Genomic DNA, 27,181 nt, shown 5'->3' on the forward strand with positions numbered 1-27,181 from the left:
TCTAATAATAACTTTTTATAAAATTAGAATAAATAAAATATGAATGAAATCATTATAAATCCAAAAATTTACTAGAATACACAACTTTTTAACAATTTATTTAAGAACTTTGAACCACAAATAAGAACAACCAATCGACATACAAACAACGATAATAGATTACTTATAAAATTATATGATTACAAATTTGTATTGTGGACTCTAATTTGTCTGTAGCAGTAGAAAATAAGTGATATAAAATAATATTTTTAAAATATCTGTATCTTATAATCATTGTTAAATACTATTTTTTAATATTATTATTTAATTTTAAGAGTTTATAGTTTATATAAATATGATTTTGAATTACTCAGAAATCACAGAACCCCATGACCTTAAGACTTTTACGCAATCTAGTTATTTTTAAGCTGTAATTTCGCGCGGTCCCATTGCGGTCCGCGGCCTACCGTTAATTCGTTGGGACATTTATTGGATAAAAGTTTACGGGGGAGTATTAGGGTGGAATGCGGGAAACGGGGGTGGTTGTCGCCACCCGCTCTATGCCTGTCATGACCTGATAACGGCCGCAAATTCTATTATTTCCCCCGGGCCATATTTTACATGTTATGCGGAAAGAAAAAAATATAACAAATATCCAGTGGCAGTCGTTGCGGCCAATGAAAAGTCGCCATTTTTATGTCAAACGCCCAATGCAATGTGTGCCGATCGTGATGGGCGATGATAGAATGTGTTATATGTTTAAGTTGGAAAAAAGGCTTTAAAAAACAGGCAGTGTTCTTGTCGATTTGATGTTTTAACACGTAACGGGAGCTCGACGTAAGCCGATCGGATTATCACTATTACTTTTGTATTGGTACGGTGATATCGCGAACGTACGTATTTATTCTAAAAAAAGGTTTTTATTTTACCTCTCCGAATCGTGCTATACAACAAAATAGTCGGATTCGAACAAAAGTTGGGTTTTTTTATAACGCAAAGTATATTAGATAAAAATGTTATTTCAACTCCTCCCTTACGTATGATTATATGTAAATGGAGTAGCTGATTTAATTTAAAAATGTTAACAAACAATATAATAGTCTTGCAGCAAAGTAGTTCGCATATTGGTACACATGATTTGACTAAAAATATTAATTAAAATTATACATTTTTATTTGCAATTTGTTTATATTTCTAGACATTTATCAAACTCCTAATTTTGGAACACTGAAATTTTGTTATTACATGCTTGCTAAAACTTGCTAAAAAAGTATACTAAGGGTTCTGTAAATTATTAATTGTGAAACTCAAAATGAAAATTCATTAATTTTAATTTTAACACTACCACGTTTAAAACCATTTTTATTATAGCAATATTTCTTGTACTATCCACTCAATATCGAATTATATCAGGTGCGCTAGTGTAGCCGAATGGCTATAATGTTAGAATATACGACCAACGTCGAAATAGGAAAAATTATCACCGCATAAACGAAATGCGGACTGGTTCATTTCGAAGGGCCGCCATAATAATATTTTATACCGTAAAATACATCCCTCCTTATCGATTAGAACTAAATTCAAACGGACAAATTTTTTTTGCACAAAATCAGATCGATTATTCTTTTTTTCACCAGGAAACATACATAAATATAGGCGAAGTAAATTGTGTGTGAAGGAAAAGTGCTGAAGGTATATTTATGTAGGCGAGACCACTCGAGAAAAAACTGGACCATTAAAATTAATTCTTATACCGTGAAATACATCCCTTTTTATTATATATAATATGTATATTCGAGCGGACAAATTTAAAGACAGTCAATTAGAAAGGTGACCTTTATAACATAAAAAATATTTTATATGAAAAAACGATATAAACTGAACTAAAAGTCAAAAATACGTTCGAATATTGTTTTATTTTACAATGAATTATCAGTTTTAGGGGTAAGAATATCTAACTTATCAATCACAATTAACTAAATGTCACAGTCTGCAAATTTATCTTTGACATGATTATAAATATATATTTTTTTCATTCTAAGTATAAAACAACATTGTTGTAGATTATTACCAATTTTATTAGAATAAAATTGCATATACATTTTTTATAAATAATTTTCTTTTAATAATATAACTATTTTACAAACACATTATTATTTAAAATAAATGTTACTAGTTTAAAACTATTTTTTGTGTTTAAAATTTTGTTATTAACTATATAACATTTGTGGTTCTAATTTAAGAAAAAAAAACATTTTACAATTAAGTGAAAAAAATAGGTAAGAAAAAATTATAGGTTTAAGTGCTAATTTAGGTACATTTAGCTTAAGACCTGGAACCATTTATACGTAGTTTTTAGCCTTTAATGCAATATATGCTTCACCAAAATATTTATTTGGGTTTTTAAAATATTTTTGTAATATATTCGCGGTTGGATCAATACTAAAAAATATCTGTATCATTGTGTTCATCGTATGTGCATGTGTCTGCCGTGCAATTAGCCAAGATTGTGGTAACCAACCCCTTTGGAGGTGAAAACCGGCAGATATTTGCGCGTAAGTAGCACAATTTAATAAATAGTATAAATAGATTGATTAATATAATATATAAATAGTATAAGATAGAAATAATTAGTATTGTTACATAAAAAAAAATGGCCGATAGCGGCGTGAATATAGCGGGCGTAATTACGCCAGAAAATAGAATAAAAGAAATGGATGAATTAAAAACAAAATTAAATGTATTATTATCAAATGGTAATATACTATCAAAAGAAAAAAAAACCATTATAACTAATACATTTGATATAATGTATAAACATTTATTAGATGTATTAAAAACTAATAGGGACGATGTAAATAATAAAAATGAAAATAATAACTCAATATTTGAGTTATTAAATGAAGTTAGAAAAGATGTTTATAATATAAAGGATAAACTAAATTTAAATAACAATATTATTAAAAATAAAATGCAAAAGAAACATTATTCGGAAATCGTAAAAAAAGGAAAAGATATTGCGATAATTATACCTAAAAATTTGCAAAATATTGAGCAGACAAAAAAGGATTGCAAAAATTTAATTAAACCAACAGAATTAGAAGTTGGAATACAAAATATAAGACCAATAAGCAAAGGAGGTATAATAATTACATGTGATAGTAAAGAAGATGCATCGAAAATTACGACAGATGCAGTAAAAAAACTAGGAGATAAATATAATATAAAAGTAGGAAATTTAAAGAAACCAAAAATAAAAATAATTGGAATTTCTGAAGAATTAAAATATGATCAACTAAAAAAGTGTATAATGAAACAAAACACATGTGTAGAAGAAAACAAATGTTATTTAGAAGTAAAACATATTAAAAAAAACAAATTTAATAAGTATGATGCTATTATTGAAGTAGATGTTACGACATTTAAAAATATAATGGATGTAGGCAAATTAAATATTGAATGGGATAGGTGTAAAGTATATGAAGACATATTCATATACCGTTGTTATAACTGTTATGGTTATAATCACAAAGCCAGTGAATGTAAAAATAAAAAAAATTGTATAAAATGTGGTTCGGAAGAACATTTAATAAATCAATGCAACAAAAAAGAAAACTGTGTGAATTGCTGTAGAGCAAATAAATTACTAAATCTTAATTTGAATGTGGAACACAACTCCATGGATAGAAATTGTTCAATTTATAAAAGATACGAGCAAAATTACTATAATAAAATACAATATAATATAGTATAGCAATTAAAAAAATCAAGTTCATATGGGAAACAAGAATCAGTAACTGGGATATTAATCAATGCACAAGGTTATTTAAAACATAAAGAGGAAATAGAATTAATTACTGAAAAGGAATATCCAATATTTTTAGGGTTAACTGAAACCCATATCACAAATGACATTGAAGAATTTGAACTAAATATTGGCAATTATAATATAATTAGATGTGATTCTAATTCCAGACATACAGGAGGTGTTATACTGTATATTAGAAATGATATAAAATTCAATACTATATTTAAAAATAATCAAGATAAGACATACTGGTCTATCACAGTTAAGATTTTTATTGAAAAAATTCCCATAATATTATGTATAGCATACAGATCTCCAAATAGTAATCCGAATATATTCATAGAATTTATAAATAATATTGCAGAATGGAGTTTTGATCAAATTTTGGATACTGTTTTAATTGGAGATTGGAATTTTAATTGGAACAAATGTGAAGATTTTTACACAGCAAAATTAGAAAAAATATCAAATATATTTGGTTTAAGACAATGTGTCAAAGAAAATACAAGGACTAATAATAGATCGAGCACATTAATAGATTTAGTATTTACCAACAACAAAAAAATTTATTGTGAAGTAAAATCAACTCCAAGAATAACTGACCATTCAATTGTATATATTTATATAGAAAAACATAATGAACTTAAGTTTAAAAAAACAAAAAAAATTGATATAATTAAAAAAATTAATTTTAATAAATTAAGATAAGAATTACAAAAATGTGACTGGAATGTAGATAATATGGATGTTAATAGGATATGGAACAAAATTTATAAGAATATAGTAGATTGTAAAACAAAAAGTCAATATAATTTTAAAAAGGAATATCGTTACAACCCAAAACCGTGGTTTAATGATGATGTTAAAAATGCTATAAAGAAAAGAGATGAGTCATACAAAATTTTTCAAATATTAAAAACAGAACAAATAGAATATAAAGTCTTTAATGAAAAATGGAAAACATACACACAATGTAGAAATATGGCAGTCAAAGTATTAAGAATGGCTAAAAAGAAATGGTATGAAAAATTGATAGATGAAATACAAAATGATCCAAATAAGATGTGGAAATCAATAAAACAATTAATTAATCCAACTCAGAAAAACGACATAATAAAAATGGAAATTAATGGAAATATATATCAAGATCCTTATATAATGGCAGAAAAGATGAATACATATTACATTGAGAGCATAGAAGAAATTGTAAATTCAATACCAAGGATTAGTAATTTAGTACAATATAATAATAAAACATTAATTGTAAAATTTAGTAAATTTAAATCAGTATCATTAGATGAAATTCATAACATAATATGTAAATTTAAAAAAGGAACTAGTACTGATGAACTAGATATAAATATAATTAAAGAAACATGGGAAATAATAGGAACTAAATTAAATTATTTAATAAATAAAGCACTCTCATTAGGAGAAATGCCTGAAAATTTAAAGATTGCTACTATTGTACCTATACCTAAAATAAAAAATAGTAAAAAAGTTGAAGAAATGAGACCAATCAACATGCTACCGTGTATAGAAAAAATAATAGAAGAAGTAGTAATCAAACAATTAAAGGAATTTATTACTTCTCAAAACATAATATGTGAACAACAATCGGGATTCAGAGAAAAGCATTCCACTGAAACTGCATTACAAGTAGTGATAAATGATTGGCTGTTGGCTAAGGATACAAACAAAATCATTGGAGCAGTTTTCTTGGATTTCAAGAGAGCCTTCGAAACAATAGACAGAGAAATAATGTTGAAGAAATTGGAGAGTATAGGTATAAGTGATATAGTTTTGAGATGGTTTAATAATTACTTATATAAAAGAAAACAAAAAGTTAAGATAAATAATGTATGTTCTGAAGAGAGGTTAGTGTATTATGGAGTACCACAAGGGTCTAAATTGGGACCATTGTTGTTTGTTTTATATATAAATGATATAGTTAATAACGTAAGAAAATGTAAAGTTCATCTATTTGCGGATGACACATTGATCTATTGCATGGGTGATAACATTGAAGAAGTTGTGAGTAATTTGAATGATGAATTAGGTGTGTTAGAGATATGGTTAAAGAATAATGTACTTAAATTAAATGAGAATAAAACTAAATGTATGTTTATTAATTATAAAAATGTGTTAGATGATAGTACCAAAATAGTAATAAATAACTCTAATATAGAAATAGTGGATAATATAAAATATTTAGGAGTAATTGTTGATACAAAATTAAACTTTAAAGAACATTGTAATTACATATTAAAAAAAATTAGTAGAAAAATAGGTTTATTATCTAGATTAAGAAATATATTAAGTATAAATACAAAAAAATTAATTTACAATAGTATAATATTGCCCCATTTTAATTATTGTGCAACACTATTAAATATGTTGAATAAATTAGATAAACAAATGTTGCAAAAATTACAAAATAGGGCAATGAGAGTAATCTTAAATAAAAATAGATTAACTAATTGTAAAAGTATGATTGATAGATTAGAATGGTTGAATGTTCAAGAAATATTGAGTATGAATGTTTTAGTATTTATATATAAGTTAGAAAATAATATGTTACCACACTATTTTAATAAGTATTTAATAAGAAATAAAGATGTACATAAATATAATACTAGAAATAGAGAAAATTTAAAAATAATTAAGTATAAGAAAACGAGTACGGCTAGGGGAATTATGTACGGAGGTTTTAATTTATATAATAGTCTTCCAAGAGAAATCCGAAACAGCAAAAATATAACGGGTTTTATAAATGGAATAAAAAAACACCTTCGTACATATAGAAATAAAATATTATAATATTAAGTCTTTATTATTGTATATTTTTTCTTTCTGTTATGTATTTTTTATATATTTTTATATATGTTTACTAAATTTGTTAGATGTAAAGATTAGCTATTAAGCTAAATAAATTAATAAAATAAAATAAATAAATCAGCATACACAGTACATAAACGCGTATTTTTTTATTTTTGTGATATGGTTTCAATACAAGATAAAGAAAAACGGCCCGAGACACTATAAGCTATAATTTTATGTCATATACTGCTTTAAGTAATAAACATACACATGCTTTTAGAAACAACCTCTTGTGTGCAGAAAATAATTGAATATGCTACGCGAATAGCGTTGTTATAATATATAATGAATAGCGCTATATGAATGATTCTGAGATTTAAACCAACATCTTTAAAATATAAAAAAAACTGGAGTTAAAAAAATATCTACCGGCAAATGAAAAATTATTTAATGTAAAAAATGTAACGTTTTAAATTTGTCGCATATTCAATTGTATGAGTTAAAGTGAAGTAAGAATAATATAAGAACCAGAAACAATAGTATTAGATTAATTAATAAGGTAAAAATAAATATATTTCACAGTTTCGTTAAACATTTATAAAAATGTTGCATTTATTATTGATATTTTTTAAATTTGTATAATAGCATAGATTTAAAATAGGTATGTATTTATTTAGTGAAAAGCATAGTCTTATTAATTCGGGAAATATCAAGAAAACATAGATAAATAGTTAAAATTGCGATTTATATATTATTTTTAACTCATAGATATGAATAAACTAAAATGTGTCTGGCCTGTGACCTTTTAATTATTAAGTACTGTTAGCCATACATACAACGCAAGAAAAGTAAATATTGACATTAAAATACAATTTCTATCTATATGCCTTATACTTAAATTTCTTATTTTATATTTGCTATCAGATAGTCAATAAAATATACACGACACAATATTTGTTTCAATCGACGCTCGCCTCGATAGAGAGCGCACAGTTTTCCTCGGCTTTCCCCAAGGCGCCTGCGAAATTTTCTCTCGTCCGATCACGGATAATAATCAGATCGGCGGATAATGGAATCCCGGTGGAAAATCCCGCCGCTCAGCCTTTCCTCTCCCGGAGCGATCTTAACGTGTAGCGAATTTATTCGCGTATACGTATACGTTGGCGAAGTTTCGGGATAAAAGAATTTCGGATGAACGCAGAATCCCGCCACTAATCTGCGAGATATGAGCCCGCGCCCGCGATTGGAGAACAAATCCGAAATTATTATTACTTTTTACTTCTTCTCCCCTTTTTCTTGGCAGCGGATCCGCATTTTCTACGGTCGAACGGGCCGTAATTCATGCAAAGAACGAACGGAGATAAATTATAATGCAAAATTAATTTTAATGCCCCGAGCTTTCTTTTCCTTTGCCTCGCTCACATTATTATTCCTTCGACATATTTCTTTCACACGCTATTTGCTGTGTCTGTATTTATTAATGGTATCCAGTAAAAAAACAGTAAGCGATTCGAATCACTGCCTTAAAGATTAAAAGCTGTGGACAAAACTTTCATACCGCGTTCAGATTGAATCAATCAATTAACGGTTCAATATGTTAATTAAATTAATTCCGACGAAAGAATTTTTTTATTAAATACTTTTTTAGAATCACTCTTTAATAAAAGCATTTTAAGAACTAATTACATTAGTTATTTGCGACTTAATACAATTGATAGTATACAAGTGCAGGTGCAAATCGAATAATAGATAAATAACCATAAAATAATGCACTTTGCCAAAAAAGAATAATGCAGTTGATGCTTAAAAAGTTAAATGATTTGTGAAACATTCAACACTAGATCCACATAACATTGCAGAATATCAAGCTATTTAAATTATAACCGTTTTGCAAAAAAATATTGTAGTTAATAGACAAACCTCTTTATATAATAACGAACCAAGACGACCATAAAAAGACCGAGGAATTAGGAAGGCTACGAAAATAACATATATTCACTTTACTATTTTATTATATAATCCATTTATTAATACTTTAGTGAATTAATTAACTCTGAATCTATATAAATAATTGTGCAAAAATATTAGTGGCAGCGTACTATAAAATAAGTTACAGCGTATTAGTTTTCCAAATTCAGGAACGTTTGTTAAAAACTGAGCTAACAAATTTATAGATTTTCAGTTAAATTTTAGTTTTATTCTCCATAACTTATACATAGCAATTGTTCACTTAGACTTTTTATCAAATACCTATACCATAATAAACTCAAACCATTTTGCAGATTACAAATCAGTGATAGCTTCAATCGATTGAATATTTTCAAAGCGTTAGAACTTTATTAAGTTAAAACTATGTAAGTTATGTAGTTTATAAAATGTATTTAATAGTAAAATAAATTATTTATTCATGTCAATTTGTTTTAATTGATTATAATAATATTATCAAAATGATTAAATGTGTTACTGTGTGCGTGTAAAATTTGCGTGCTTGTGTGTATATAATATATACGGAGAGATAAAATTTAGGTCAATATCTATAATTACATTAAAGGCGAGCGAGCGTTTCACATCGGAACATTTAGGAGAAAATTCAAATTCGCTCAACTGATCGATTCCGAATCATTTTCCTCCCGTTCGCTACGTCAGAATGGAAACAAAACTTTTTCATGAATTCCATTTCCGTTTTCGAACTTAGTCCATTATCGTTCTACGCTACTACCTATACATGTCACAATAACTGACAGGACCGCCGCGTAACTTGTTCTTTGTTAGTGACGTTTGAGCATTTTAATTTAAGAAGTACGATTTCCATATACGTAGAAACCCAACAGTGTTACGTGAGTCGTGTGGCAAAAGAGAAAAAAGTTTGCTTCTTTAAAAGCTTTTTTATTTTATTCGAAACCTGTATATGTTTCAAAAAGCAATTAATAACATATAGCCAATTTCCTAAAGTTACATTTTTTAATTTTCGTTAATATATATTTATCTTCAAATAAACTAGGGAATAATTAGCAGCAAAGTGATGATTTACGATCAAATCTTTACGCTAGAAATAATCTATACCGTGTATTTTTTTTCTATGTTATAATAAACCAGTAAGAAAAAAACTACAATTTTTTTTACAAAAAAAAAAAAAAAAAAGATATTCAATCAACAATCGAATTAAAAGCCAATAAAATTATTATTTTAATTTAAGATGTTTTACGACTGAAGCTAATGGGTTTATGTTTAGTTGACAAAAAAAAATCTTTCCAAAAAATATGCAAACTAATACAGAAATATTTTTTTCGATAAAATTTGGATTCACTAGCTGTGATATATATCTTAAGCACATTGAATACATTATAAATGAGGCAACGAACCTGACTCTCATATTAAATTGTTAGAATACCTATCAAGTTATTAAGACAGCCGCTTAATGTAACAAAAAATATAAACTTAAAAGCTTACCGTCCAGTGTTTTTTTTTTGCTTAACTTTGCTTGGTGGTCGGGCGATTTCGCAGAATAATGGCATAGAATTATCTTTTTTAGTAAATTCCCTGTAACTTGTAAACCAATAAGATATTTTAATAAAATTTAACATGTAGCTTTCTTATGATTTTTCGCATTTATATATAGAGACATACCTTTTGAAAGTTTATATATTAGAGTATATGACGCACACCGAATTCGAGAATTCCACACAGGTAAAAAAAATGCATTTTGTACTCGAAGGAATGCAGTATATTAAGTCTCTTCTGAACTATTAATCGAAATGTATCGCGAAAGTTGCTCTTCTATCAGCGATCTTTTAGGAGTCTGCCAGAATCTCAAAAATATAAAATTAAGACCCCTACAGATGAAACACGGAAGAAAAGGTAAAACGCTTATCCAAATTTTAAAAACAAATATGAAAATAGTTCTCAGAATGATATCTACTTTTTATAACAGCCAAATGATAGACACGGGAAAAAAATAGAACGACCGGCCTTACAATATATAAGCCTCAATGTATAACGGACTGTCACAATTATATGAGGTGTTGATCACGCCGTTACCTAGTTACCTAATATTTCGAAAAACAATGAAATAAACGAAAAATGTTTATTCCATTGTTTTTTTCGTTTATTTCAATCCGCATTGTTTTATTCGTTCAGTGTCTATCAAAATTTAAATCGTAATAGTAGTATTAAATTCAAAGATTTTTTTTGGGTAAGGATGAATGCAGAATTCAGTGAAATCTATTAATTTTGCGGACATTTCACCAAATTCTATTATATCTTGCCGTGCCCGTGCTGTCGATCCGACAGAAAGGCTTTCATATAAGCTAAAATCTCATCAGCCAATAAAAATCAAAAGTGGAAAAAAATATGTGAGAATAAAATATCGTGTTTGTTGTGCATGTGGAATAAGAAAAGATACAGCATACATGTGCAGAAGTTGTGAAATGTCATATGGACGAGTGTTTTTATACGTATCAAAAAATATATAAATATATAAAAAAGTGTATATAATAAAAATAAATATAAATAGTGGTATAGTGCAGTTTATAAGTGTAATGATGAAAATAAATGTGTCTGTGACAGTTGTAAGCAGAAAAAGGCGCCGAAAAATTGGGTGAGTGCAAATTATATTGTATTATATTGTAAATTTATAAAAGCATTTTAAAATACATTGCAACTATTTTTAATTTACACAATATATTGGGAATGGAAAATCCATATTTAATCGTTCATGATTTTATTACCCAGAGATTATTTTATGTGCAATAATATTTTTTTAATAATTATTTTACAATAAACTAAAACGGCGACAATTTATCCGAATTGTAGCTTTTTACTCCTGGTTTCTTAATCTGTGAATCATTGCGAATTTCCAAATGGTTCATATTTTTTGGAAGTTCTTTGATTACTGTGTTATTTAATTTATTTACATATACTATACCGTTTTTACTTTTGAATTTTGCAATAATATAGAGAATTTTAGGTTAAAAACTTTGTTGATTGATGTACTATCAACTAGAATATTTCAATTTCTTTTGATTAGATTGGTTTTATGTTAATCTAGCCAGACAGTTTTACCCTGAAATTTATTTCTGTTCAAGAAGTGCAACATAAAATAATATTTTTTAATTGAAATAAATATTTTTTTAGGTTTATATGTATTGAATTATAATAGTATCCGAAATTCATAACATAAACCAGTAGAGGCAATGATATATATTTTGTAATATTTGGTCTAGCCAAATATTACCATTAATATTTATTAATATTAAGCTAGAATCAGGTATAAATAATATCGTACAATAATAAATTTGTATTGATTTATAAATTTACTGGCAATTACTAAATTATAGGTACTAATGTATAGAAAATTATCTCAATAGTTATGTACAGTAAAATAAATACTTTTTTATATAAAACAAATTGTTTGTGTATTTGGGTAAAGTAAGTCTTTTCAAAAATTTTACATAGAAAAAGGATTCGTTGCAGAGGGTTATTAATGAGGTTTTTATTATTATGACCAATGCATGCTCGTTTTATAGAGAAATATTTCATATATCTCTCACTTAAGCTGTTTACCTAAAGTATAAATCAACAATATTATAGGAAGTAATGATAAATAGATTGAATGTATATCCGTGTGCTTTAGAGCTGATAGTAGGAGCGTAAATCAAAACATGCCATTCCTTTTTCAAATATAAATAATGATGAAATGGATAGCTCTAGTACTGACTGTATTAACGCAAATATAGTATAGTGGGTTTAATATTGCATTTATTGATGCAAATTTTTCTGATATATTTATACGTAATACGATTAAAATTTGCAACTAAAATCTTTTTGTAATTATTTTAACGATATATTTCAATTTAATTGAAACAAATCGCATTGCAAATCAATTATTAAGTTGTGCTTATAATAAATATATGCCGATAAGTAAATTGTATCCATGCCTTCCTAATATTTTTAATGTATATATATACACTGTTAAATCAGACTGGTTTAGTTTTTCGGGCCACTGATGGATAGTTTGACATCATTGTCTATATTTTCTGGTCTCCTACATCCAGGATTATACTTGATATCGTAATTTCTAATGAATCAGATACCGCTATAAAAATGTTTTTAGATGATGTAGAAATATAACATGCAATTTTGTATTATTTTTCATTCAGTAAATATTCTGCCATTGTGAATTTTTTCAGTCCAGATTTGTACTAACATCGACTTAACATAATCCATACTTTAGTATCAACGGACAAACAAAGGTTTGATAAAAAAAACGACATTTATTTCGAGATTACCTAATTAAAAAATGAACAAATTTTAGTTTATTCACACACGTTTTTTTTTTATTGGTTTATTATTATTATTTAATAAGACTAAAGAGTTTAATATGAAGTATAATAAATAAATACCTGAAATCGTTCGTCGTTCGTATACGTGTACATTCCTGAAGTCAAAATATGCCAATCCCTTCTCCTTATCCACGAGACCTAAATTAAAATAATATCTCGGTTTTAATATTATATTGTAGACGAGGTATTATTAAATTTCTAATTATACTCAGATGTTTAATACATTTTATATAATATTGCGTAACATACAGTTGAGTCATACCAATGTAATATTATATGATATGTATTTGTAATTTAAAATTCGAAGAAGGGCATATTGAACGTCTGTTTTTAAAAAAAATATCAAGATGTGGGTTCGTAAATATTTTCTGTCATGCTTACCACTTTTTCACCATCCTTTTTAACTGGACAATGCAGGAAAGCAGTAACGCCAAATTGGGCCGTCACATTCGTTATAGTGCTGTTGTCCAAAGAATTCTCCAATTTTTCAACGTCTACGTATGGATTGTACCAGTATTGTCTTTTTTCTTTTTCTGTGAATAAATGTATTTACAAAATAGTAATCATCACACTCTGATTTTATATTTTTAAATTTATTTTACTTACCTAGACTTCTGGGATAATTGAAAGCGATTAGAGTCGATGGAAGACATACTAACAGAAGATATATTGGTATCATGGCGTTGCTGATGGTCAATATATCTGAAACAATAATATAAAATTATTTATTAGATCCTATGTTTCTATGAGCTACATAAACACTGTTTCAACGAAATTACATCAAATATATTTTAATAATAATAATATTAAATACCTGAAAACTTTTTTGTCGATTTTTTTATTGTAATATTATTACTTTTAGCAACTGTAATATCACTATATCCTTGGTGACAGTTAATGTTGGTAATGTGTCACTCGACAAATATTTTCATAAAATAACTATAGTCGGTAAAGTTTTTGCTGCGGAAAATCGATTATTGTATAATCAATGCTCTATTTGTATTTTTTTATACAAACATATAATAATACTGTTATATTTTTCCGTATTATACATTTTTTATGTATTTTAATTTTTTACATACAAATAAAGCTATATATTAAAGCTATATCTCAATGATATTAACTTTCTTGTTTAAATATACATACGAGTATATGTTACTCTCTATAAGCTTAATAAAATTCTTTATAAAATTATTTTTACTAGTATATATAAACACATAAAAATATATAAGGGAAAAAATTACAGTACTAGTAAATTTTTTTGTACGTATAAAGTGCATATTTTTGTAGCTAATTTTAACACTTTACCAATTTATAATTTATCCCATATAACAAGATAAAATTTATGACTTTAAAAAATAATAATTAAAATGTAGAACACATAATGATATATTTGTCTCCAACTTTATTACATTTTAAAATGATTTTTTTAATATTGAGACTTTAACAAAATGTTCTAACAATAATAGTTATTTCATATAGTTTCTCTTTTTTGTGTAAGTAATATTGTTATACAGTGTTATTTATGAAACTAAAAAATAAAACATAACAATGAAAAAATAATGCTTTGAGAAGTATACACTAGAAAGTCGGTCAGAATTTTTTCAATAAATTGAAAGCTTTGATTTATTATAACAATTTTCCTGTCATATTTCACTATGCTGAATTTTTATGAGTGCTAACGATATCCTGATATACACGTGTATATATACGACACGAAAATATATACATACATGAAAAACAATATATAAGGTACTCTTTGAAAATCGTACGAATTAAAGTAAATAATATTAACTTTTTAGTTATATTTTAAAACATTTATTTACCAATATAAAAAGATACCTTGCGTGTAATACACGTTTATATAATAATGAATAAGTATCGCAAAAAAATGTACAGTGTATTTTTTATTATATCTTATCTTGCATAATATTGTAAAACAACTTATCTTCCTCATTTATTATCACAAATAAAAATGAAATCAATATTTGCTTAAAGCTAAATTAGTTTAATTATAATAATTATCATTATTAAATTAATAAATAGCGTAGTATATTTTTATAAAAAAATTATAAATTTTAAGTTATCATACTTAATAACCTTTAATCTGAATTATTTTTTGTGGAAGTTAGAATATAATTAGTACGGATATTGTGACATCTCTTGATTGAGAAATGTCTCTGAAAAATTAAATAGATCAAGGATTTATGAAAACCAGTTCGCAAAACGGAAATGAGTAATTATAATAATAATTTAAAATTACATTAATGCTAAATAGCGAAACGCATGACAATCGCAATGATTGCCTAAATAAGCAAGGTAATGCAGAACTTGTTATTCCATTTCATATTACCAAAAAAAATAAATGCATTATTAAATAGTGTAATTTATTGTTCCTTATATATAATTCATATTCTAGCAGCAAATGATATTTGAAAGTTTGTATAAAATATAATAAATTGATTTATGTCGTATAAAGGGATTTATGGGTAAAAAATATTAAAGTGAGAGAAAGGTGGCCAAAAAAACGTTTAGGCTTTTATTCGTGGGTCAATGTGAAAACTCAAGGTTCCGCGGCTGAAATTTCGCGATATTTTTGCACTTGAATAGAGTTTTTGCCCAAGGCACCGTAAAATCGCAAGATTCAGCCGTAGCAAAGGCAGAATGAAAATAAAAAAAACACAATGTCGCATGCTGCACGAAAGCTCCGCCGCTTTTTTCATAACTCTTATTGATTTTGAGGATTTACGTTTTTGCTGAAAACTTGGCTAGCCCACTGGGAGTACACCGAGGCTTTCAGTGCTCGTTCTTATTAGATTTATGTTGTTCCGCGCTAATTTCTGCCTTGGAACCGTATTTTTATTTTTTTTCATATTTGAGTCGTGCTGGCAACATTGTAAGGCTGTATCAACACAATTTCGCTTCCGTTTCTTTTTCAACTGAAAAAATATGTACGTGTACTGTTCGAGAAAAAATTGTGATTATACTGACTGATAAATAAACTCTTGCTTATGATCCATTAAGAACCGCTTGTAAAAGAAAATATTTTATATTTATATTCGAAAACTAAACTGCTTGAACCATTAATAATTATTGAAGTTAATAATTAATCAAATTTACAAAAAAAGATGTGTAGCTATAGTTAAAGTATTATTATCAAACTAAGAAACAACATATGTACATTTAGTATTTTAATAGATAGAACACAGTGAAGCAACTTTATATACGGTTTAAATATACTTTAGGAATCTTTAATAAGCAATAAATTATTATTAAGTAAACCCCAAATAAATGTTTTTATTTTAAAATAACTTTTATAGTCAGTCGTTCTTTGTCGGTTTATATCTGATACGTATTTTGTTGGATATGTGCTGGTACATATTTAGACATTTCGATATTAAGAAAATTAGATCTAAAATTTATAGTGACAGTATTTTTATCAAGTCAACAAATTATATAAACTGCATGTTATATGATTTTTTTTAATTTTCCAAATACGGCCACTAAAAAAATTGTAAAGTAGTAGGTAAGACATTAGCTTAATATGGCTTAAAACGGAAAATTACGATAGCAAGAATAGTCCTTGATGTGGGATTTGCTTTCGTTTTTTCTTGTTTATTTTTAAAATATTTACCAGAAATCAAAAATTTTTTTTTTCGAATTTTTCTCAGAAATCTTAATCGTAATATCAAGAGTAACCTTGATTTAAAAATCGGCGTCATTTATTTTATACGTAATATAAATTACATTTGACAATAAAATAAAAATATAATAAAATTTTCATTTAGGTTCACTGCTTTTAAAGCACTAGTTTATTTTTAGCTACCCGAGGATCAGATGTATTAAAATAAGCTACTATTTGAAAATGATTATATAAGCTAAAAGCAAACATATCAACATATGTTATGGAAAATTCCATAGGAAGGGTCTGTGATTGTAAAGCGGAAAATGTAGGTCATTTGCGTGACATAATTTCAAATGTTTATTTTAATAACATTATGTTGTACATTTCATATAATAAATATAATTTCACAAACATGAATTAGACGCTTCCGCGTTTTGGGTGACCAAGAAAATTTATTCAGTGGTCGCATAATCATTATTGAAGTTTTTATATCTTAAAATTGTATTCCCACTTACATTTGAATTATATCACTACTACATGCAAACACATTTAGCTGAAAGCACGGTATAGACACTCTTATATAAATCGACATTGATAAAACGTACATATTTTAAAATAAAAAAAATGTCGCATTTTTATTTGAAAAAATACCACAGATAAGAAAAACTAGAATTTTATTCAAACCCACATATACATATATATAAGGAAAGCCTTTTTCACGGTCGAAAGAATCGTAGGGCTTTTTACGGTTGAACGTTTTCTCTTTTGCGTTGGCCGGAATGTAAATGTGCCAGTCATAACGACTCGTCTACTTTCGGTTTCGTTAACCGTTTTGCGACCGTTGTCTTCGACCCTAACACCCTTCAATCTTGGCATAATGTGAACATTTCTATGTGTATGCGTGTCTTTTTGTACATAAAGTAGTATAAAGTTACTCCTTTGCAATATGATACAATTTTAGAATCACATTTGTATTTACTTACGTCAGATCAACATTAACCTTTAAATGTAAAGAATAGTTGTACTGTATGAATATATTTTCAAGCTAAAAATAATTTACTTTTATTTAATACATTCATAGTTTTTATAAATTGATTTAGCCATATGAGCGACTGTAAATTAGATTGTCAAGTCTTATTAAAAATTGTCGTCATATATGTTGTATATTAAAACATGTACTCACTTTTAATTAACAATGATATTTAGTTGGTAGTAACTGTCAGTTGTCGGATTGAATCGACCGATAATTAGTCAATTATTTACAATTTAATATATTCAATGCATCATTGTCGTTTTTCGAAACACAAAATGAAATATAAATTATTGCCGTATGTTGCGTCATAAAATATAATTTAGGTTTACTCGATAATACATATAATAAATAAGGTAATATAACTAAAATGCGATGTTATAGCTATCCGAAAATATAAACACACATGCCCATGAAGGTTTGTTTAGCGTCTTGCATTACCCTTGTAAAAATGAGGTAATTTTTAATAATTACTTTGTTGTTTAAAACTTTTATATTGAAAATAAAACATAATTATTAGACAGATTCAATTGTAGTTTTAGTATAAAATGTTAGAAATAATAAATACAAATTAATAATTGAAACTATTTATTTTTAATTTTCTTTGAAAAATCTCAGAATCTAAGTAAATTACCATAGAAAAAATAAGCTTTAAAAAAAATTCAGAACCATATAAATTTGCAAAGAAACGCGTTAAGTTGTAAAGGCACTAAGCGCATGTGATTTTAGTAAGGATTGTGACTGGCATATTTAAAGTTAGTAATGTGCTTATTACCAGAATCCCATTGATTCCAAACAATGTGTTTTTTTACTTCATACAAATTCAATTCTCTTGCCATTGTTACGCTTACAAGCAAGTCATAAGCTACAATAATATTCACTCAATGTAATTGTAAATAATTTTAGGTCTAATGCTTCTATCGTGGTCGCAATATCATTAGCGGTGCCTCTGAAACATATGTATTTGCTATCACATACATTTGTTTCAGATGATTCATTTTAGTTACTATATGACAATATTTTATTTGTTAATTGCATTAAAAAGCCACCAAGTAAATTATTTTATAGTATTTTTCTGTACGGTCATGGTTATAAATTTAAAATGAAAAAAAAAAACTATTGAATCCTTTATTATGTGAACGAACAAAGCTTTCGTGTCTTTTGGGAGAATTTTCCAACAGTGTTGTTATTAAAAAAAGTATATAACCTTAAGTCAATTTGAGTTAACACGCATGCATAGGCTTAGCGACACGCTACCCTTTGAGTGAAAGCTTTAGAAAGTCACCTGTGAAAATTGACCTGAAAACTGAAAAATAAATTTTGTCGCGCTAACGCACATATTGAAATGATATATAATTTATACGGTCATTGCATTAGGTAAAGCATTTATTTTTAGCAAATCTAAAGTAGTAGCTATTCGAATCTAAAACTGTACTACAAAGGGCCAAACTGAGACCCCAATTAGCTTATATATTATTGCTCTTGAATATCCAATTAAGCGTCGAAAACAGTCGATTTGCCTAGAAAATAACGGGGTTCATTTTCAAATAAAACCACTGCACGATAATTGAGGGTTAAAGAGCCATTAATTACATCCATAGCCCCCTTCCATTTGCATGTCTTTTGATTCTTTAATGGGCTACGGACCCCTGCTCGTTGTACAACAATTATTATGAAATTACAAAGCCAGTGCATTATTAATATGTGTGCATAATTGCATCAGTGGGGTTTTCAAACAGTATAAAATTACAATGAGTTTTTTTTTTGGGTAATTATATGCACAGTTGAAGCGTTTGTTTGGAATAGCTTAAGTTCATTTAATATAATTTTGCATAATAGGTGTATTATATATTTAGTATAGTTAGAGACTATCAAATTACGAACGTGAGATTATTACCATTAATTATATATTTTTATTTTATAAAAAGCTATACAACGATTTAATTTACCATTTAATATTAGGTATTGACATATTCAATATTTATTTTATTTTTATTTAATTAGGATTAATTAGGTCCAAAAGTAAAAGGAATAAATATTATAGAGTAAGGAGATATTTAATTATCAACCTACTTGACATGGATATACTAAAACTTTATGTTTTTACTTTAATGCACGACGTGCACAGGTTTCGTATTTCACTAATTAAATTTATAATTGGGTTTGTCGTAGACGCCGATTCTAAAGATTAGTGGGTTAGTATGGTCTCACGTAATAGTTTTTTCTAGTGTGATTATGTCAAAGATTAGGGAACAAAAAACTTATAATATATCAACTTTAGCTATTTTAAATTTAAGCTGTTAATTGTTTTGATATGGTCGTTGTAAGCTGTATTGCTGTTTTTTTATTTATTTTTTTGCAGACATCATTTAGCTCCACTTGCTCTTAAAAGTAATTCCGAGTACTCAAATATTTGAGTTTCTCTAGCAAAATGTTGTTACCGAGATCATAGGAATATTCTAATTGTGAATAAGATGGGGAAAGTGCTATAATATAGTATTTTTCGACACTAAATGGTGTACGTTTGATGGAAGCCCATTTCTATAAAGATAAATCTCAGCTTTAGAGAGAAAGAGTACACAACGGATCAAATGCATCTAAGGAATTTCAAATAATTTTCGTGAAATTAAAAATAAAATTTCTATATAAAATAAATAAATCAATAAATAACAAGAAAAGTAAAGAGCAAACCTTGAAAGGGAAATATAAAAACATTATAAGAATATTGATTCGTATATAAATATAAATTTAAAATGTATATTGACAATCTTAGCGTAATATTTGAGAAGGTTTTGCGCATTATAAATATGAGTTTTTGTAGCTTAAAAGTCTTTTTAAAAAACGATAATGTTTTTTATCCAGTTTTTGAACTTTAAATATATATTAAACCCATATATAAAGTTTTTTTTATAAAATTTAGGCTAAAATGGATTTTATCTTAATTTTTATTTTAGTATGTTAGCTAAATACAATTTATTGTAATGCTTTAATTTCTATATTGCTTAAAAATATTATTATTGTTTATAATATATGTTCACTTTAATGTTTTATATAACAAAAACGGTATAGGTATGTTGAGTATTATGAATTAAAATACATAAGTGTATACATGTACACAGTAACTTGTTTCATAGTTGTGTTTGTAAAAATCATTAAGAAACAATATTTATTAAGCGATGTATCTGATCATTCATTTTTGTAATCACTGTCAAAAGATTTTTCAAAATTTAATATTAATAACACTTTCTCGTAGCATTAGTTTTTCACGAACCGAAAACATCTATTAAAATAATCATCGATGACAAAACATCGAGTTTGTAATAAAAATAGCAAAGATATGAGATTTTTTCAATGTTCTTTAATTATTTATAATTAAAAAAAATATTTTTGATACACTATCATAGCTTTTGAACGAAGTTCTTGAAAAACCATGCGATTTTCATTTATAATCTTACATAACGACTTAATCTCTATTTAATTATTCCAAAAATATGTTCTGTGCCCTCTGTTGGAATATTTTATTTAAAATTTCACGGATTCAGGGGTTTAAAACGTTCGTTGTGCAAACACTGAATCCATTATGGATTTTCTCTTACCGCTTCTTGATACAAGATAGGTACTTCATACATACCTACGAAACAGGCAATACACAATCACAAGTAATCGCCGACATGAATATTCAATTAAGTAACACAATGAAATGGCTGCGTTTGACAAACATAATAAAGCGTCGTCGAATCCATATCACTCAGAAATTTCTTAATCGGATTCCAATTATTCCACGTTCCATCGGTTCACCGACTCGTTCACAACGTTGCTCGGCTGCTTATCCGACGCTTTTGTGTCTCGTCATCCCTCGTCATCATCAGACGTTTCCTATGCTTAACGTCTTTGAACCTAGACCTTTCAAAAGTTGTGCTCGTGTATTCAAAAAGGGACGCATTATCCCTAATATGATACTCTTAGTGTATCGCACTCTAGTCATTTATAACGTTAAAGAGCTTTGTTATAGAAGTAAGAAGATTGTATTGTTATCGTTTGATGAAAATTTTGAGTTTGAGGCGAAATGGGTTTGACGCCTAAAATATAAGCTGTTTTAATAGTGTTTTGAAGGGGCTTCTTTGATAGTTCTTTAGTTTATAAAACAAATAATTAATCAGGTCATCCATCAATTTGTGCGCTAATTGCGCTATCAATCATACTTTCTTATAATATATACCTAATATTGAAATACTCTATTTCATATATTTTTAATAATTATTAGTAACACTGTAAGACAAGCTTATTTTAATAACGATGAAATTTTGGTTAAATTTAGTACATTTATAATTTAAATATATTAAAAAACATATTAGATCTAACTAATATTTGCAAATAAGTTATTTCGATTAAGGCAGAAAAAATAAGTTTTGTCGATTTTTGTACGTACGTTTTTCGTTATATTTTAGTTATTAAAATGAAATATTTTTGGTATAGTTACTTGTGATCTTAGTTATTGCTGTATTAACTATTACTCTAAGTAAAATTATGTTTTGATTTCAAATAAGTTTTTTACGCATCACAAGTAACTGTAAAATATACAGTTGTGCATTGACTAACGAGTATAATTCGTTTCGTGTCGGAGCTCGTAACTCAAATTACTCGTATGTCAAATCAATTTTCTCCGTTGAAATAATAAAAATGCCATTAATCCATTTCAAAGGAAAAATTTAAAATTGACTAATGGCATTTCAAATGGTTTATATATACTACCTAAATTAAAGTTTATTTTTTGTTACGCAATACGTGTTTTTGCTCATAGATCTTCTCAAACAAAAAAAAGAAAGTTGTCACCGGTTAGTTAAGTTTACACTGTACTTTCACTTCCAAATACCACTGTAATAGAATAACTTTACTTGCTTTAAAAACATTTTTTTTACTATCTATACAACTATAGCAAAATTATATAGAAACGGTCTTTAAAATAAAAAAATATATTTAACTTTACAAATACATTGCGCTAGTATATATTGCTTAAAATCAAAACATAACTTCCTACGTAATATGTTATTATTAATAATGGTTAAACATATGTTTAACCATTGTTAATAATGAACAGTAACACATACTGTGTAAAAGGTTATGTTTTGCTTTTAAGCAATATACACTTATAAGAGCTATTTATTTATAAAATAGATATTTTTATTATAAAAACAGTATTGTAACACGATAAATTTCGATACAAAATTTCCAAAATAATTCGACAATATTTATAAATCAATACGTATAACGAAAAAAATAAACATAATTACTATTACTAAATATATATTAACACTTTCCGTAGCAAAGTTTACGGTTTTTTATTTTGGAAAGAGTTCATCTAAAAAGCTCGTTATTGTCAAAATGTATTCCTTAGTTAATAAACTGAACTTTACCTTTTTTCTCAAAAAATATGAATTCCAAGTATTTCTATCAAAATCTACTTAAAAATACTTTTCCTAATCGGGGTCAATCAAAGTGTGTTATTAGAATTTTTTATATGATAATGGTTACATATATGATATAAGTTACTATAATATAATGTTATTTTCTGCTCACTTTTTCAAGGAAAACATATTATGTTAAAGGTAGATATACATCACAATAATTTTCATTAATTCTAGTTTCTCGTAAACGTACACTTAAATATGAATACTCGAATGTTGTTTCCCATTACGAAATAGTCGTATCTCTAATACGAATTCTCTTATATCATATCTTAATAATATATTATTTCTGAAGAATTTATCTGCAATTTTAAATTTATAAACTGTTTATAAGACAGCGTATTTTTATTGTATAGTATCTGTAGCTATTTACATATGGTAATAAAAAAAACATGGAATAAAGATACAAAGTTACTTTTTGTAAATTCCCTGAAAAACAAGGAGATATGTTATTTGAAGGCATCAAAACTTTATGGTGTTCCAAAGGGACCATTCAAAGATGTAAAAGATCACAGAAACTTTGAGGGTTTAGTGAAAGTTAAATTAGAACGAAAATGTGCTGTACGGATCACGTAAAATTTTTTTTTTTGTTTATCCGAAATAGACAGTTATATTAGGTATACACATAACATTTAAATTACATGTAAACGATATAAAAAAATAGTTCTTATTACCGTATCTATTAATTCTTAGAGACTTTGTTAGATTATTATTTGAAGAAATTCTCAATGTAATGTTGATTATATTTTTTATTTATTTCAACATATAATTTAATAAATTCGTACAGTAAGAATTCTATAAATACCGTCATTCAATCCAATAATAATCAGATAAAATTTGTGCAAAACCTGTTATGAATAGTTGTTACAGGCGGAACTTTAATTCGTTCTCTGATTGTTTCCTTCGCAAAATATGGGTAAGTTACTGAAAGAAAGTGCAGCAAATGTAGCAATTTTAGTTTGACATTCATAAAAGTATGCCATTGATAAAATATTAAATCATAGAGCTTTCAGAATATGTATTATTGACATAGTATTTTTTTATGACTCTCATTTTTTTATTTAAAATATGCGAATTTATTTAGTAGCCTAGCATTAAATAAATACATTTATATAAGCAATTGCGGTTTTATTATATATTATAAAGCGTAATTAAATTATCCCCAATTTATAGCACTAATTCATATACAGAAATCACAAGCATTTAATTTAATATTACACGTTTTTAATTATTAAAAATCGTTTATTATAACCATTAAAACAAGTCATAAATAATACAATTTGAATGCTAGTTATCGATAACGATTGTATCAAACATACTCTGAAGCCATTATTTTTTATTATAAATTGTTCTTGCGAACATACTCTTTTATATAATACACAGTTCAGTGTTTTCATGAGCATGTCTTTGTGTAAAAGCGTACCAGGCAATGTAGAGGAATTCAAGGTGCTCGACATAGTATTTCGGCAACGTTTTCCAATAAAATTATGCAAACGAGTTACATTAAGAAAAATGCGTGCGTAGGTACAGGGTCGCACGGGTCCGACCGATTCGAATCGAAATGGAGCGATAAGGTCTTCTTTTGTAATTGCTTAATATGCCGATTTTTTGACCCTTCTAATCTATTGCTCTAAATCTTAATCAATAGCGACATTATCGTAGTTGGTTTACATGAATAATTTAAATATAATTTTGATTAACTTATTTTTGCCTATTAAAATAAATTTATTGACTCCTACCAACGAAAGGAAATTGAAATTCTGAAATTGAGAGTCTTTAACACTATGAAAATACTTGGTTTTATCTTAAAAGCAATTTCAATCTGGTATATAGCCAGAAATAACAATGAATCAAAACAAGCAATGGTGGTAGTAATAAAATAATATATTGTTTCAAATAAGCTTGGATTTTCTGTCGTATACAAATATATTAGTTAATTACTTAAAGTATACGATATAAGAAAAAAAATATTAGTATTTGAAATAAATGATACTAAATGGACCAGTTCCTTGTATCTGACATTAAATATATTAAGTGCTACATTGTAAGAGGACGCAATCGAGATTCTCAAAGATGTTCAGCTAACTGAAACTATTATTGTTTGTATTTGAATGCCCTAAAGTAAGATCTGCTTTGGCATTTTGTGTATATATTATAATTTAAGTCATTTTTTGTCGTAGTTACCAGTACTAGATATTAGTGGGTTAGTATATTCTCGCGAAATGTTTTTTTATAATATTTATCCGTGTGATAATACCGATGTTTTTTTATTATTGGAATATATTTTATGTGTTTTTTTAAGATTCGTATAAAATGGGGTATTATATATTATTTTTATTGCTTAATTTTGAATTACTTGTAATTTAATTGTAAGCTTACATTTTCTATTAAATATTGGTCGAAGATCAGCGAAGTTATTTTACGGGTTTGTTAAATTTAAGCTTGAAGTCCAGGTGAATTCTTAGGTATTTAACACTTTATGTTTTCTAAAGAATTCTATGCTATGCTAAAAATTGAATTCTTAGTCGTTAAAATTAAAGAAATACTTGTCTTAACTATATTGCAAGTCTTATAAACGTTTGTATGGAAGGCCGATCAACTTATAGTACTAAACTTGTTTTGATGCAAAAAACTATTTTTATGAGATATATTTTTTTTTAGTCAATATTATAAGAGCTCTATTCTCTAACTGAAATTCAGGTTCTAATCCTAAGAACAAATGAATTAACAGCGATAACTATATTGCAAGTCTCATAAATGCATATATGGGGGTCCGATCAATTTAATATTAAATTTGTTTTAAAGCAAAAAACTTTTTATTTCAATGTATTTTATTAAGAATTGAACATTTTTTGTGGGAAACACTTTTTTGTAAGATTTTTTCAGACGAAGTTATGATACTTTAAGTTTTTAAATTTGCCACCATTTTGCAAAAAATCATATTTTTTTTTCTTATCAAATATTATTTGGGTGCTCAAAAATTAAACTTTTAGTCATAAACAAAGGAATTAACAGCATTAACTAAATTGCAAGTCTCATAAAAGCTTGTATGGGGGTTCGAGCAATCTAATATAGAACTTGTTTATAAGCAAAAAACGATTTTTTTATATATATTATTTTGATGCAGGTTTAGCTTCTTACCGTTTTTTTTTATCAATATGAGATCCTAAAATGAGCAGAATGTACGTGATAAGCAAGCCCTTCCATATCCAAAAATTAGATACCGTGATCAATCCATTACAAAAACAAACAACAACATATTATATTGTTGTTAAAGCAAGACGTGCAAATGTTTAATTGTCTGTTTGCATTTAGGTTATTATAGATAGTTTAATATTTTTTTGCTAATATCCATTTAAAAAATAATTGTATATCTAAAAATAATAAACAAATGCTAGTCTAGTACAATGCGATTTAGTCATTTATCAAATATTATTACAACACCTAATCAATGCTATATGCTAATTAATGTAATTAATAAATATTCGATCATGCTGCGAAAATCTATTTCATTAATTTAAATTTACAATCCAGCAGCAAAAGACCACACTGGCTTTAAATGTATTTCTATACAAAACAAATTATCGAATGAATTCCATGTGTAACATTAAATTGCGTATTATTTTTCTGATGAAGTTTACTAATTGCCAGGGGATGAAAAAATCTCATTTCGAGCGATTTAAACACGAGAGCATACACGTGCCGTATTCAAATCGTAATTAAATTACTTTCATTCACATTACCCTCGTTCAATACACACAGTAGCGGCAGTTCATACATTTTACATCAGTAATGTCGTACAATGTAATTCGAAAAAGCTCCGAAAAGGAAATATAATCAAGTGAGAAAAACAAAGAAAATTCGCGAATTTAAAAAAAAGGTCCACGTTGTGTAGTAGTGAATATATTTTCTCGTAAATACAGATAAATAAATACAATATAATATCTGTTTAAATATATAGAATAACTATACATCATTTAGTACAGAAATAGCCACAACTTGGTGCTCTAAATACTTTTTAGATTAATCGGTTAATCAAAACTCTATTGGTAAAATGCTACTTATTTTTCTAAAGTTACAATTGATGCAGGAAATAAGTCTGTGGGTTTATTT

The 27,181-nt window shown here is 26.8% G+C and overlaps 1 protein-coding gene across 1 annotated transcript in view; it reads right to left on the reverse strand.

The window, feature by feature from the left end:
• The window catches only part of LOC148229578 (limbic system-associated membrane protein-like), a 56,014-nt gene that overhangs the window by 16,244 nt on the left and 12,589 nt on the right, over positions 1 to 27,181 (reverse strand). The window contains exons 2-4 of the mRNA XM_088197107.1: positions 13,555 to 13,650; positions 13,330 to 13,481; positions 13,009 to 13,086 (exon numbers count right to left, since the gene is read on the reverse strand). Coding sequence (XP_088053233.1) covers positions 13,009 to 13,086; positions 13,330 to 13,481; positions 13,555 to 13,627 — 303 coding nt within the window. The 5' untranslated portion in view covers positions 13,628 to 13,650. The remainder of the gene's footprint in view (positions 1 to 13,008; positions 13,087 to 13,329; positions 13,482 to 13,554; positions 13,651 to 27,181) is intronic.

This window comes from Plectrocnemia conspersa, unplaced genomic scaffold, assembly GCF_051122295.1.
Source record: "Plectrocnemia conspersa isolate PC_06_02 unplaced genomic scaffold, ASM5112229v1 ptg000011l, whole genome shotgun sequence".
NCBI lineage: Eukaryota > Metazoa > Arthropoda > Insecta > Trichoptera > Polycentropodidae > Plectrocnemia > Plectrocnemia conspersa.